This window comes from Trachinotus anak, unplaced genomic scaffold (genome assembly GCF_046630095.1).
Source record: "Trachinotus anak isolate AG129_WGS33_773 ecotype Australia unplaced genomic scaffold, CSIRO_AGI_Tana_v1 ptg000012l, whole genome shotgun sequence".
Taxonomy (NCBI): domain Eukaryota; kingdom Metazoa; phylum Chordata; class Actinopteri; order Carangiformes; family Carangidae; genus Trachinotus; species Trachinotus anak.
Window position 1 is genome coordinate 7688724 of NW_027273863.1, and position 15199 is coordinate 7703922.

The 15199-nt window shown below is 42.2% G+C and overlaps 1 protein-coding gene across 7 annotated transcripts in view; it reads right to left on the reverse strand.

The window, feature by feature from the left end:
* Window positions 1-15199, reverse strand: part of tnk2b (tyrosine kinase, non-receptor, 2b) — a 55275-nt gene that overhangs the window by 1123 nt on the left and 38953 nt on the right. For 3 of the 7 annotated variants that reach the window (XM_071490488.1, XM_071490484.1, XM_071490487.1), the window contains 15 exons: window positions 13571-13641; window positions 10171-10443; window positions 9918-10070; window positions 9054-9217; window positions 8257-8376; window positions 7712-7838; window positions 7389-7535; window positions 6976-7070; window positions 6451-6645; window positions 6091-6182; window positions 5373-5495; window positions 4653-5086; window positions 3261-4502; window positions 1262-1357; window positions 202-332 (listed from right to left, as the gene is read on the reverse strand). In XM_071490488.1, coding sequence (XP_071346589.1) covers window positions 202-332; window positions 1262-1357; window positions 3261-4502; window positions 4653-5086; window positions 5373-5495; window positions 6091-6182; window positions 6451-6645; window positions 6976-7070; window positions 7389-7535; window positions 7712-7838; window positions 8257-8376; window positions 9054-9217; window positions 9918-10070; window positions 10171-10443; window positions 13571-13641 — 3463 coding nt within the window. The remainder of the gene's footprint in view (window positions 1-201; window positions 333-1261; window positions 1358-3260; window positions 4503-4652; window positions 5087-5372; window positions 5496-6090; window positions 6183-6450; window positions 6646-6975; window positions 7071-7388; window positions 7536-7711; window positions 7839-8256; window positions 8377-9053; window positions 9218-9917; window positions 10071-10170; window positions 10444-13570; window positions 13642-15199) is intronic. The other 4 variants (XM_071490490.1, XM_071490491.1, XM_071490485.1 and 1 more) reach the window with 3 other exon arrangements.

Genomic DNA, 15199 nt, shown 5'->3' on the forward strand with positions numbered 1-15199 from the left:
TTAAATATCTGGACCAAGTTTTAAATGTAGATCAGAGGCTCTGGGAGTTATATAAAGAGACAAAGCTAAATTATTAAATAAAATGAACAGATGGACAGTCACTGCTGGACAGTGATAGGGTAGTACAGTCTATTAAAAGTTCTGTGTGGGGAGTCATGACGTATAGTTCAGCAAACACTATTTTAAGAGACAGTTCTGTACCTCTGCCTTGTTGTGGATCCATAGTTGTCTAACATCTGAGTGCTGGCCACCTCCAGGTTCCAGTCACACATCTCCAGCAGCTTTAGACACTCTGACCTGCTCCTTAGACCCAAACAGAACAACTGCTCCACCTGCAGAGACAAGCAAAGATCAAACAATTGTACAAAGGAGCCTCAAGTAAGAGCTGGAGATGGAATGGGAAAATAAAGAGGGGTTACAAGGTCATGTGCTGTATAGGATAGAACTACAGACATTATTTTTTTTTTCTACCTCATGTGAGTGTTATTGCAGCAGTACGCATATTGTAAAATTACTTCAGTCTTTATATGAGCTCAATGGGTTGCATTTTCCTTCTCTTCTAAACTTCTCTGCCACTATCGAGGAGCACTCAAGTGTTCCCTTGTGCCCACTGCCATCCAAACACATCCTCCATCCTCCCACTGAGGTGCTGAGGGCTGCTGGAGACACATATGCTTTTTATTTATAGCCAGCTCATTGCAGCAGTAATGACCTGATTTTCCCCTAAGGATCATCAAAGTTTCTACTATCATATCCTGATATGAAGTAAAAATGACATTAAGCAACTGTGAATGATTACCTGTTTGCAGTTGCAAGTTATTACAGAAAAGGACTTGAGGCCTGACCTGAGATGCAGTGAAGTGGATCTCTAAGGGTCCTTCTACAGCACAGTGGTGCCACTGAGGAGTCTGGGCCCTTTAAATAATTGTAGTGCTGCAACATAATCATCCACTTCATGGCATCTTTATTTTGGTGGACTCGACCCATGGGATGTTTGTGAAACTGTGAAACTACCTCTGAGAATTGGTGCTGCTTTAAAAAGTCATACAAAATACTGATTTAACTTTTTTCCGTTCACTGCACTTTGCATGAAGTTATTTGATAAATAATAAACATCAATGGCATTATTTTTGAAAGCATCCTCACTTTAGTTTTAGTGCCTGTACGTTCTGCACAGTACTAGTATGTAGGAAACTCAGGGTTTTCATTAGCAGGCTGCAGTGCGGAGATGTTTTTCATAGTGCACTATAAACAATCTCACCTTTAGGTAATGCACAGCTTTCTGGACATTCCAGTTGTGGTTCTGCAGAGCAGCTTGGCACTCCTCTATCGTCACACCGTGAACTGCCTCCTGCACCTGAATCATACAACAACAACAGTGTTTGTCTCTGCAACATCCAACAAGATTTAACTGTACCTTCCCCTGCCTCTGATTCATCATTCCTGTTGATGGATCTCAGTGCGACCTTCAACATAAACACCTGCACAAACCCCTGTGTCCTTTCCTTATGGTGAAGCCATCAGTACCATCTTGACATTGATACTGCACGTACAGATTCTTTCAAAACTGAAAATCAATAAATACCTTCTGGCACTTATCAGAGCTCATCTGTTTAGTTATAGCTTTGCCTGAAGAAGCCTTTGATAAGAATTGTTAAAGTGCAGAGATTTAAGCATCACTGCATTTGATGAGGCTTTCTGAACACTCCCCGGTCTCTTCACAAACTGAATTAAATTTGTTTGAATTCTACTAATTATGTTTATCCAAATCCAAGCTATCTCTAATTTCAACAATGTAACCCTGACATCGTCCCTGAGTGTGATGGGAATCACAGCAGCCATGGATTTCATTTATCAATATTTTAATGGATCTGTATTTCTTTTCTGCTTGTATAAATGTGATACTTAATTGACACTAACAATATTACCACATCACCTCAAACTACTAATGTTTCAGCTAGGGAACTCTTCTGTAGTACAGGTTGTTTATAATCCCACATTCCCACTGCAGCTAAAGTGCATCCACAGACCTCAGTATCCACTTCAAAATGCCAAGTGTTGATCAATGTAGAGCCTCAGAGTTTCACAGTGATTCTGACTCCAGTTGAATCAGGTTCAATTGGTGTCTGAATCAATTGGCCAGCAAAAAGAACCATACTCGGGTTCCTCGACTTTTAAATTCAATTCTTAGCAAAAAGTGATATGGCTTTTGTGTCCAAAGAACAACATCTTATTTTTAAATGTGTTATGAAAAGTTATACCTTTTCTGTGCTTTTCTATTGTGATAGAAACGGACAATGTGTTTGTATGCTACCAAGTTTTGAACTCAAAAGATATTCAAATCAAGCTTCCTGTTTAATTAGTCCAATTCTTTGGCTTTTATAAATTCAGCTCCAGGTTGAATATTATGTTTTACTGTTACACATCATTCATAATTTGGTCCTGATAATGATTTGAAGTTGAATAGGGAGGTAATCTGTTCAATTATAATAGATAGATATGAGCAATTAAACATGTCCCAACAATTTCAAATCACTCACTTCTTCTCAGAGTGTCAGAAAGAGAAACACACATGCACATACACATACACATACACATACACATACACATACACATACACATACACATACACATACACACACTTCCCTACAGACTATGGCCTAAGTGGACAACCAATAAAAATTACCTTCTGTTGCCCCCTTGTGTTCATGTGTGAGCAAAAGTAATATACTGAATGATGTATATATACTGTATACATATTCATGTAGTTTTTTAATGACATTTAAATGCTATATTAACTGTGTCACTCTTAAAAGTCTGAGTTTCAACTGAGAGAAATCAAGCAAGCCATACAGCAAATACACACCCCACTCTATCACATCACATTTGAAGTCTTATTACTGCTTAGTCCAATGCTACTGGATTATCCCGAACACTGCACTGATATTTTAGCTCATACCTGTGTGATAATGTCTTAATCTCATGATAATGGAACCATACGCTCTCACACTAATGATAGAGAAAGAATGGCTCTCTGTTTAAGGACTGTACTTTTTATCCAATTTACCAAAAATGTCAAATGAGATGAGATCAGTTGTGTATTGCAGATAAACTATGACACCGCAGGGCTTTGACATCCATCACATCAGAGGAAGTGAGAAAGCTGAGCGCTTTAATTACTGAAGCAAAAGACAATAACTTTAAGCATATGATTTAAATTGCAAAGTTGCAAAAGGCAATCCCAATATCTCTGACCTTACCATTTTGACCCTGTCAGCTGAGTTCACTCCTCCATCTGTCCTGATAAAGGAACCAGTGAGCACTGGCGCTGTGAGCCCATCTGAACAGACGCGAGGGAGACTAACTGATGTCTTCATCCCTGACCGTGGTCCACCCAGACTGCTGTTATTGTTGGAGGAGAAATTAGCCTTCAGCTCGCCTGGCTGGACCAGGCCCTGTCCTTGGGCATATCCCTGGACATTCTGGCTGCTGACCATCATTGGTCTGACGGTGGCGGTGTTGGCTTGCCGTACATGCCTTTCCTCCACACCGCTGGCAGGAAGGCTCTCTGCCTCCCTGAAGAAGCGGTCGTATCGGTCAAGGTATGGCGGTCTCTCCGGCAGAAGGTAATAGTGGGTATTACTGACTTTACGTCCATCACGTACAATGGGGAGGATACAGGGGCCCTTATTGGTGGGGTCCTTTCCCTGTGCCTGGGCCTGGATCACTTTGGGTGCAGCATATTTAGGATCTGAGGCAAAGCTGTGTGTGGTAGGCATGAGTTTACCTGGAGAGGTGGAGAGGTAGGAGCCGTAGGTGTGTGTGGGGGGGAAAGAGGCAAGGGGGCCCTGCATGGTGGTGGGGCTGACAGAGTAGACTCTCTGCTGGGGGGAGCCCACCACCAGGCCCATGGGGCTAGGAGTCCTGGAGCCTGGCTGGGACAAAGGATCCCTTGGAGGGATCTGAGGTGGTCGGTTCTGGTCTGGACCCGAAACGTCCTCTATGTTGTCGAATGGCGTTGGGGACAGAGAGAGATCCCTTGACCAGCGAGCAGATGTGTAGTCACCCCTTTTTATAGGGCGAGGAGGGATGGGGACTCGTGGGGGGATCTGGGGTTTGTCTTCACTGGAGGAGAGGACATTCTGCTGGTGTCCCTCCTGGGTCTGAAGGGTCTTAGGAGTCTGCGGAAATGAAGATGAGGTCTGGGATGGCGAGCTTGACGGAGGAGCGCTGCCCGTCGGTACGTTGAGCCTCCTCATGCACTCTTGCTGGAGTTCTTGGAAGATTTCTGCAGATTGAGAGAAAGATGTAGACAGGCCCTGGCTCTGCTTGCTAGGAAGAAAGAGGTTATCCTCCAGGCCTGGTCTGTCTGGACCCCTGGAGACTAGAGCCTCAACCTGGACCTTGTGTCCAGAGGAGAGAGCCTCGTCAGCCTCGTCTGGGTTGTGGACTTCACTCTGCTCATCTTCATGCTGCTGCTCTGAGCTGTTGATGGAGCTCACCTATATCAGGAAAGAAGAATTAACACATTTCTATAAATAGTCTAAATAATTTACACCTTTGATAATTCTGCTATGGTACTAGGTGATAACAGTGTTAAATCATTAAATTTTGGCATAGTGTCAAATATGCTGTATCACCTCCTACCGTACCTCCATATCATCTTCATCTTGGGCTACATCATCATAGGCTGGGGGTGGGGGTAATGGTCGTGCATCCCAGTCCACTACTGGTGTGGGGTGAAGGGGGCGGGGCAACGATCTGGATGGACTCTGAGGAGGAGTCCGGTCCAGGATGTTCTCTGCTTCCAAAGCCAGCTTTGCCAGCGAGGGGATCTGAATTTCAACCACTGGGGAGGGAGAGGGTGTGGGTGGGGGGAACTCCTCCCCAAAGTCAATGAGGGACACTTCACCGTTGGGGTTGTAGCCTGGGCCTGAAGTCCTGCTGCTCCCCTGTTTGGAAGCAGAGACCCACGCAGCGGGTTTAAGTTTTAAGCCTTTGACGGAACCCGTTTTCCGAAGTGATAATCTCTTTAATCCTACAGAGGTCACATCCTCATCCTCATGTACTGGATCATAGCAAGGCTCTGGAAACAAAAAAACACATTACATTTATTAACGGACTGAAAAAGTTAAGAGAGCGACGGCAATGAAGCTCTCCAAGATCACTTCACACCACAAAATACACTCTGCTGCTAAAAGGTCTTGGGGTTTGAAGTTAGTCCTACAGTGCACAGCAAGGACACTGCACACCTGTTAGGGCAACACAAGGGTGGAAAGATGGAGAAACAAATACGTTCAGAAAGAAATAAAAATAAACAACAGAATCACTGCAAACACAAGCAAAGGAGAGACAAAAAGTATGGGATGTACCTTTGAAGAGTGGAGCTAGGAGGGAACAGAGAGGGCAGGAGCAATGGGTGAGGAGCTGCTGAGAGAAACCAGACTTACTCTTGATTAACACTGCTGGCTGAGGAGGGCGGGGAGGAGGCTCCTCTGAAGAAATAAAAACAGATACCGCCACCGCAAAGGAGAACCAGGGGGAAGAAATGACAGCAGCAAAGATAAAGATAAAAAGATTAGGAAAAAAAAGCAGGAAGCAAATACCGTATTAGTTTGCAGATGAAAGCTTTTCAAGCAATTGTTAGAAAAAATAAAAATAAACGGAAGCTGTTTTAATGGCCCTTCTTCTACAACAAGATCTTATGTAAATGTGCAAGTGGAATCTGCCATTATTCTGTAATTGATTGACCAGTTATTAAATGTGAACTAACACTAAGCAAAATTTAAGTCTGTGACAAAGGTGTATATTTGCAATGGGGCTTGCAAAAGAAATTTAAAAAAGCAATTTTGTCCAGTAGAATATGAGCATGTACCTGAAATATGTGACACATGATGAGAACATGACCTTTAAATTAAGACCTGCAGGTATCTTTCATAGTAAAAATAATGGTCCACTGGTGCAAACTACACAATTTGACCCAGTAATGGTGGATCCTCAGTGGTCTTAAAGAACGCATGTCCTTCAGTGTTTGTCAATTAAAATGGTCATGACTGTAGCAAGTCTTTAATCAACAGCTCTTCCACTCACTTTTAGTTCGTCCTGGTAGCTGTGTGGGCCGAGTAGCACTGAGGTCTAAACCCAGAACATCAGGAGGATCCATGGGATTCCCGAGGTACAAACTGAAGGGAGGAGAGGGACACACTTCATTAAAGTAAATGTCATTATATGTCAGCATGTTGCAATAAGTTAGTGGACATTTAAAATAATGCGCTACCGCCATCTATTGGTGAGAGTTTGTTACTACTACACCCCAACAAAAACTAATGAGATAAACCAGCAAACTTCAACACCAGACTCAATTATGATACATACTTATTTAGTTATGAGGAGGCATTTAGACCATGTAACACATAACTAAAAGCTATTAAACCAGAAGCTGGTCCTTACTCATCAATCCTGTCAGGGAAGCCCCAGCAGCGATGAGGGTTGGTGTCTCCGTGTCCTGTGTGGATGAAGCTGTTCTTCAGTGGCCGGCTGATGTCATGAGCTGATAAACCTGCTACTGATGTGACCACATTTCTGGGGAACTGTCCGACCTTAAGAGTACGCTTGTTTTGACCTCGCCACCAATAGTTCTCTGCCCTGAGAGAGAGAGACGGTGAAGATAAAAAAGGATGAATCACACTTTTTGACATGGAGAGGTAAGGGTCAAATGTGAACATGTGCTGGGGATTACCATATAAAATAATCCTACTGAACATTCATCAACTTGACAATTTTAAATAGAAATTCAAAACATTTTATTATTAATGAGGATGACCAGTAGACTGTGATTGTTTTGTGAAATGAGAAACATTTGTGTTTGTTTTGTTTTGTTTGGAGAAACAAAACAAAACAAAAAGCAACATTTATCAGTAGTGAGGTTGAGGAGTAGGTTCATTGAACAAGCCTATAACTCTTGTTTATGCTCACCTTCCTTCTATGATGGTGATGACATCATTGACCTGGATCTGTAGTTTGTCAAGCTCGTCAAAGTCCTGCAGAGCACACATGTCTGTGGGCATGGTCTGAAAAACAGACACACAAGACACAACAGAGTATTTTAACACAGCAAACTTCTACAAGTGGGCTATATTGTAAAACAGTATAGTTTACAGTTTTGTCTTTGGGGTCAATTCACTAGGTGGAGCTAGATGTCCATTTATGCAGTGATAGATCACTGAGGAAACACTGGCTACAGGGGTCTTTTGCTTAGTTGGTTTGCATGGAGATAGAATCCAGTAAAACAGTAAAAAAAAAAAAAAAGGAAAAATAAATCCTCATAATTAACATTCAGTATAGACACCAAGAGACACCATTGTCTACTCAAAAGACTTCTCCCCTACCTCAAGCAGGAACTCTCTCAGGGCGACAAAAGTCGGTCTGTCATCTGGTTTCTGGGCCCAGCACTGCAGCATGACATTATAGATGTCTTGTGGACAGTCCTCTGGCTTAGGGAGGCGTTCACATTCTTTATCAATCTTGTGCAGAATCTAAAATAAAAGTGCAAAAATAAATTAATGACAGAGGAAAGAGAACAACTGAAAAATATATCAGCGGTGACATGAAAAAAATGTGACTATTTTTGTGGGTCTGTCTGTGATATTTTTTTTTTAAAATAATATACTATATACACTATGTTTCCATATTATTCTCTGTTGGTGTTTACCTGGCTCCCATTAAGACCTAGCCAAGGCTCCTGACCATGTGTGAACATCTCCCAGAGAGTGACTCCAAACATCCATGTATCTGTGGCATGGGAGAACGTTCTGGTCTTCAGACTCTCTGGAGCGCACCTGGAGGAGGTCAAACATCAAACTATATAAACCATTTATCTACAGTGCATGTCTGTCAGTGGTAAAGCTCACTTTGCTCATTATTTATTCTTTAAACGAGGCTATTCTGACAGAAAATAGGATTTAGAGGTGTGTATTATTTTGAAAATGAACTTAATTAAAATTAAATATCCATAAACCAATCAGAAAAAAGACAGATTTCTAGCTTGTTGCTTGACTAACTCAGAATTTGGTAACCCATGTTTTATAAGAATAAACAGCAGGGCTGGAACGCAGCTTTGGCCAGTCAAAAGTCTCAGTGGAAACTTTCTGTAATAAAACAAGTTAGGTTCACACCCTAACCTCTAAAACTATATCCATGTTTGCCTCATATCCAAGCACAGCTTTAGTTACTGTGTTGCTCCTTCAGTCGACCCACCATGCAAAGGGGACCTTGCGATGCTCTTGCATGACATAGTGCTCGTGGTTGTTAGGCAGAGCCCTCATCAGCCCAAAGTCACCGATCTTCACTCTGTGAGCTGAGGCCAACAGGATGTTCCTGAAGAGACAGGGTCAAATATTTTACATTTATATTATACTGGGTGTTGTGAGCAATTAGGATGCAGCAATTTTGATATATCAACAACTCAAGTTTGATTAAAGCTCAATCACACAAGCCACCGTTCCTTACTCTCCACACACAGTAACAACAGAGTCAAGACTGATATGATGATAAGTGTTAAATTGTCTGGTGAGAGGAAAAAGGAAAAACAACCCATCATCAAATTTAGCGTGACCCAAATAGATAAAGTCAAATGACAAGGGTAAAAGATTCTGCACACAGCCTTAGAACTCAGTACTGTACTATTTTATCACAACTTTAATGAGGAAAATTACTAATTTTTACCAGCCATTAAGCTTTTTCTCAAGCATCTAAGTAGTTTCAACACTTTAGTGAAAGTGACTAATTTGGGAAAGACCAAGAACTTAGACCACCCAGTACAGCCAGCCAACAACTGACTCATTTCAGTTGTGTGCCAAGTCTCCCTGTAATACCCTGTAAATTTCTGGGTGGAGGAGAAGGAGAAGCAATATAAATAATCCAGTGTACCAGTAAAAAATATCCTGAAAGAAAAATATGTTTTATAGAGAATCAAATGAATACACGCTAAGAAAAACAGCTTTTAGCTTTTTTGTATTGGCCAAGTCCACCTTAAAAAGCTCTCTGTGCCATACCTGGCTGCCAGGTCCCTGTGGATGAACCTCCTCTGCTCCAGATAGGCCATGCCACAGGCCACCTGCACAGCATACTGACACAGAGTGTGAATCAACACTGGACCCTGTGGCCGAATACACCGTAAACGCTCCAGCAGGGAACCCAGAAGAGCCAGCTCCGTCACCTGCAGAACACGGAGAGACAGAGAGAGAGAGAGGGTGGGTGAAAAGAGGGAGGAAGGATGTGGCAATAAATAGTAAAATATATAATAAGCAGTACAAGGAAAGAGAAATAGATGATATAGTTGAGAAAAGATAAAGGTATGGAAAAGTAGAATTAAGAAGAAGAAGTAAAAGTAGAAGAAGTGACAATAGGAGGAAGTGATGTTGATGAGAAAGGAGAAAGTAATGTGACAAAACAAAAGAAACAAAAGAATAGAGAGGGAAGTTGGAAAAAGGTAATCATAACATAATCCAAAAACTGTTTGGCAATGTAACAAAAATAACTAAGATGTATCACAACAAGGCCAAAATGTCAGCCCTTATTTTAGCCCTCCATTCACTTGCCCCCCTCCCTTCCAGTCCCCCTTCTATCCTCCATCTTCCCATCACGCTCTTCTGTCATGACAAAAGCCTTGAGATGCCCGACCTGATTCAAAGAGACTTTAAGGCAATAAAGCAAGCTGAGTGTGTGTGTGTGTGTGTGTGTGTGCGTGTGTGTGAGTGTGTGTGTGTGTGTGTGTAAGTGAGAGCACAAGGAAACCAAGAAAAACTGAGTGTACTAGAGACTGATGTACACCTGTGTGTATCCTGTATGTGTTTGTGTTTATCTGTCTCTGTATACTCCTCCCTGTGTGTGTGTGTGTGTTTCTGTGTGTCCACTACCATCTTCATTGGGTGTGTGAGCACCACACCGTAGAGGCGAATGAGGTTCTGGTGGTCTAGGGAGTGCATGGCGTTGACCTCACAGATGAAATCCTCCAGAGCGTCGGGCTGGCTGAGCACATCTGTCTTCAGACACTTCACAGCTACATGCAGCTGGAGAAGAGTGTAAAGATTTTATATGACTGTGCCAAATTCATTCACAGTTCTCTTATTTGGAGAACTGAATAATTTTGACTAGTGCAGATCTCCTCACCACCTTCCCTGCTGGTGTCAGCCACTCTCCTCTCTTCACGACGCCAAACGATCCATCCCCAAGTTTCTCAAACAACGTCAAGTCCTTCTCAGGGATGAGGCAAGTCAGAGCTTGCTGCTGCCCATCAAGGGGAGCACCACCACCACCAGGCTGTGCAGCCAGGACTCCTTCCCCCAGGCCCAGGGGAGGCGTAGGAGACAGCTTTCGAAAGGAGGAGACCGGCTGGCCCTGCTGGGGGAAGTCTCCTCCGTCTGGACGCTTACCGCTAAACACCTGCACAGGAACAGAAGAAGAGATGAAGAATAAGGGAAGCAAAGGTGGAAAACTGAACATCTAGTGTCAGTATAATGACAAAGTTGAATTGTGCTGCTGATAAACAACAGTACAAACTCTAATATTGGATTAACAGCATATCTACAACTGCTCTGGAGGGTTGAAAAGATCCATCTGCTTGGAAACTTAGTACTCGGGAGACACTGGGCTGGAGGGTGTGGGTGGAGAGGGAGAGAAGACGCCAGACACTCATTTACAATTCTAAACTTTAATGGCTGCTCTCTTCTATTTCTATAAGCCACTTTTTCCACCTTATCTGTCTTTCTCTCTCATATGCTCTCCCTGTCTTCCTCTCCTTGACACAAGATTGAGCCACTAACTCTCTGTCGCAGGCCATGCAGCAACACTAACTGGAAGTGTCTTGCATTAATAGGCAGTCGTAATATTGTAAGTTTTCACATTCTTTAAATTATTTTGTGATTTCAGCAACAATGGTAGCAAAGAGGAGGTTTACACTGGGGATGGCCTCAAACTGCGGCATTACATGCACACAACTAAACTAACCCTGCTGGAGCACAAGCAGACCAGTAGCAGTTGTTGGAGCTTCAATGTAGCCTGTGCAACCCCTATGTGTAGTTACACTTTTTATGGAGGTGTCAGCTTTGGTGGGGGCATCTACATACCTACAGAACCATAATTCACCCTTCAACATTAACAGTGAGCCCTGCTTGCTTCCTCTTTTGCTGTTGTTGCCACTTGGTGTATGTGCTGTGCGTGTAGTGTAGGGAGTGTGCGGTTTGAAAGGAGAGTCAAGTTATGGCCGGTGTCCAACTGTCAGACCACTTTCACAGAGGAACCACCAGTGATCCCCCGACTCTTATCTGAACCAGCCTCTCTACCTCCAACATGCACAAACCATAAATACAGGCACAGAGAAATATCCCTACATGTGTTGAATAATGAATGTTCGACACATTTGGTGGAATGTCTTCAACAATAACTCATGGCTATTCCGTCAGTCAAAAACTATGCATATGTGTCACAAACACACACACACTTATCATTAGGGGAGAGAAAGAAATTTCCTGCCTCTTGGCTTAAGTACTGACAACATAGCAGGAATGACTTAGCTGTTAGGAAGTACTCATTAGGGAGCACTATTAGATTTAGTGAATGTGTCTGTGTGCATGTACATGTGTGTTTGAGTGAGTCCTCAAGTGCTTTCAATTCCCTAAGATTTAAACCCACACAATGTGTGTGCTGTGCAGAGACATTAAGGGAAAGCTCTGTTTAGAGGCCCTAAATAAGACTGTTTACCAAAATAGGAATGCACAGAAACTGGTGCTGATATTAGTTTGTGGCGGTACAAAGTTAAATTAGCATATTAGTAAAATAATAATAATAATAATAATAATAATTTCCCCAAACCTTATATCGATTATCAGTTAACATGGAGCATGTTACAAATGAAATAACTCTGTCTTTCTTATTGGTAAAACAGTCTTGGATTTAAAGCAGTAAGTGACTGTTCAATGAAGTGAATGAATGAAACAAATGTGAACTCATTACTGGCTCATAAACAAAGGTCAGTATTCAGAAATGGTATCATCAGTGAAAAAGAGGTGTCAATGAATGCCCAGTGCCAAACATATTTGACTGGCCAGATATAAACAGTAGCACAGGGTGTGTGGTTTCACATTCACACTGGACCAGACATGACATAATGCTGCAGACCTTTTTAAAAAACACCACCTCTCTGTGGTCGCTGTGTGGTGAGCGGGTTTCAAATAGGAGGCTGGATATTCAAAAGATTCTGACTATGGCAGAGCAGCGCACGCACACACACACAGCAGGCTGAGGAAGCAGATTACTCAAGCTGAAGATGGTGCCAGACGCACAAACAGACAGGTGTAATTATAGACGACAAGCACCGTCCTCTGGGCACCACTGAGAACAGCCCACACACACACACACACACACACACACAAACTGGTACTTTTTTCTTTCTCAGACCCTAATCTAAACACTATTTTAACCCTAAAACCAAATCTTAAGCCCCAAACAGCCCTGTGAGGGTGTGTCAGAAAGTGAGGATCAGCCAAAATGTCTTCACTCCGTATGGTCTGTAACTCACAAAGACAGAAGTCAAGTACTAACACACACACACACACACACACACATATACACACACGTACTGGCAGCATCAGCTCCATGCTTGACACACTTCGTTCCTCTGAGCCTTGTGTGTATAGTAGGTGTATCCATCTTTGTGTGAGCTCGTGTAGAAGGAACGCTGTCATTTTTCAATCTTTAAGCTTTTATTTTCAGAAAGTGAATCAGTAATATTCATTCATGCTTGTGTCTCTTTAAGGGAGAAACTTTGTGCTTCCTGTGATGACATTTCTGTGAATGCAGCATGCTCTGAATCGGTGTGTCACCAGCTCTTGTGACTTGACTCGTGTGTTTATGTGTTTGTCTGCGTCTGAATGTGGACGTGCTCATCCTCATGTGAAGGGTCAAGCTGTCTTCTCTAGAGGAATGTTCCCTACAGATACACTCACACATCTGTGGGAAACAGATGTGTTTTTCTGTTTTTCTCCCAAAAAGAAGTCACACAATCAAAGAATCACTCAGACCTCTTTCCCAAAATGGGTCAGCAAAGCCTAAATGTTGTGTCACACTGATCACCATGGTCAACACTGTGTGACCATTCACACTCAGCCACCACCACCATCATCATCAGTAAAATCATTTATTGCTAGAAATATAACAAACTGCTTATACTAATTGAATACTACAGCAGCACTAAGCACATGGTAAAAGCTGCATTTTAACAGATGTCTGTGTAAATATTCTAGTCTTCATATAAAAAACTTCAAAGCAGTGTGTTGTAAAATGTGATCATATGATGTGTAGAGGGGTAAACTGTGGTCAAATTGTGAAGTTTCTACCATGTATTGTTCAGGAGTTATTGTGTTCACATGAATGTATCCACACTGTGACAGACAGACAGACGCCACTGTGGCGACATAATGTCAAGCATACCATGTACCATAATAAATGAGTCCTGTGTGTATATGTGTGTGTGTGTGTGTATGTGTGTATTGTGCTTGTCTATATCTGTCACCTTGCTCATCCAGGACTTTCGCTTGCACATGGCTTTCCTCCTTTTCACAGCTTCCCACAGTCGTCTCTGCCCTTTATCAACACAATCAAAGAAAAAAAAAAACATGAATACAGTGATGGTCAGTGGTAAAACATATACTGCAGCTGCTTCTTCTCCTATGTGTCTTGTTGCATTGCCAGGTCTCATAGGACCAGTTAAGAGTCGAGTTATAGAAGGTATACTATGTAGAATTACAAGTAATCTCCCATAATTGGAGAGAAAACACAAGAGTTGATGAGAACAGTGGGGAAAATATGAGGACAAACTCATACTAAATATGAGGAGACAGGAGATAAAGTATGAAAAAACTGAAAATTGAAAACAGAACATCGAGAGCCTGGAGAACAGGAGAGAGATGAGAGTGAACATATGAACAGGAGAAGTGGGTGTAATTAGTCATAAGCTGCTCTGAAGCTGAGGCCCTGAGGGTTTCTGTAACTGGATTTAGAACATTACTGCTGCCATCGCCTTCACACACACAAACCTCAGACAAAAGACGTGTCCCCTCCTATTGTACCTAATTACCAGTTGTGACTTTAAATGATATTAGGGGTATTAGTGATGGAGGATTTGCTCCAGCTCTACTCAGGGGTGAGCCAAATGACATACTGCCATTAGTGCAGACTAAAGTAATACTTCAGGCTATATATAGATGTAAAGTTTCCCCTTATATAGTCATACAAAAGCGAAGGGAAAATTGGAAGGAGACTATTCACCTGACATTTTAATCTGTCTCTATCCCTCAATGGTCTGTATAGTTAATGAATGAAAATGACATATCTGAGGCAGAGAGTACTACTGCCAGTCTCAAAGTATACTCGATGTCATGACAGCTGATCAGGGAAAAGACAGGAGCTGAGGAGATGAATGCTGCCTGGTTTTGATTATTCAATCAGAGGAAACAGGAGCAAACACAGGCAAAGCAAGCCAGGCAGTTAGACATTAGCATTCTTAGCAGCTTCTGAAATTCACTCTCTGATCTGTCAAATTGATTTTTACCACCAAATGTCACTCGCTTATCTGCCAAAGTGAAACAAACAAGCCACAGTTTAAGATTAGTCCTATCTGGATGGTGGTCAGCTATGCTAGTGGCTTTATGAAGCTGTACTCAGGCACAAGAGTGGTTCAAGCTAAATGCTACATTAACATCTGCTGCCTCTGGTTAACATGCAAGCATGCTCACAGTAGTTAGCAGATATGATGTTTACCATGTTCACTGTCTTAGTTTAGCAGTAAACAAAAAGTACCTCTGAGGCAGATGGGAATCTTAATGGTTTTCCAGATATTTAGTCACAAACCAAAGTACTGAACAAAGTATTGTAATATTTATGGGATCACCAAAGTTGTTAAAAGTTTATTCTCGTGACTCTGAATATCTGTTGAAAATTACAGACAATACATCCAATAGTTGTCGGGATATTTTACGCAAAAACGTGAAAGTCAGCCATGCTACTAGTGTTGCTAAAAAGCAGAGGAAGCAACATGTAGAAAGAGAAAGAGAGGACAACAGTCTCTTGAGGAGGTGGGCATTTGGACTGGGAGGCAGCCTTCAGGTACGTCACAGGCTATTTCCTGGATTCACAAAGATAT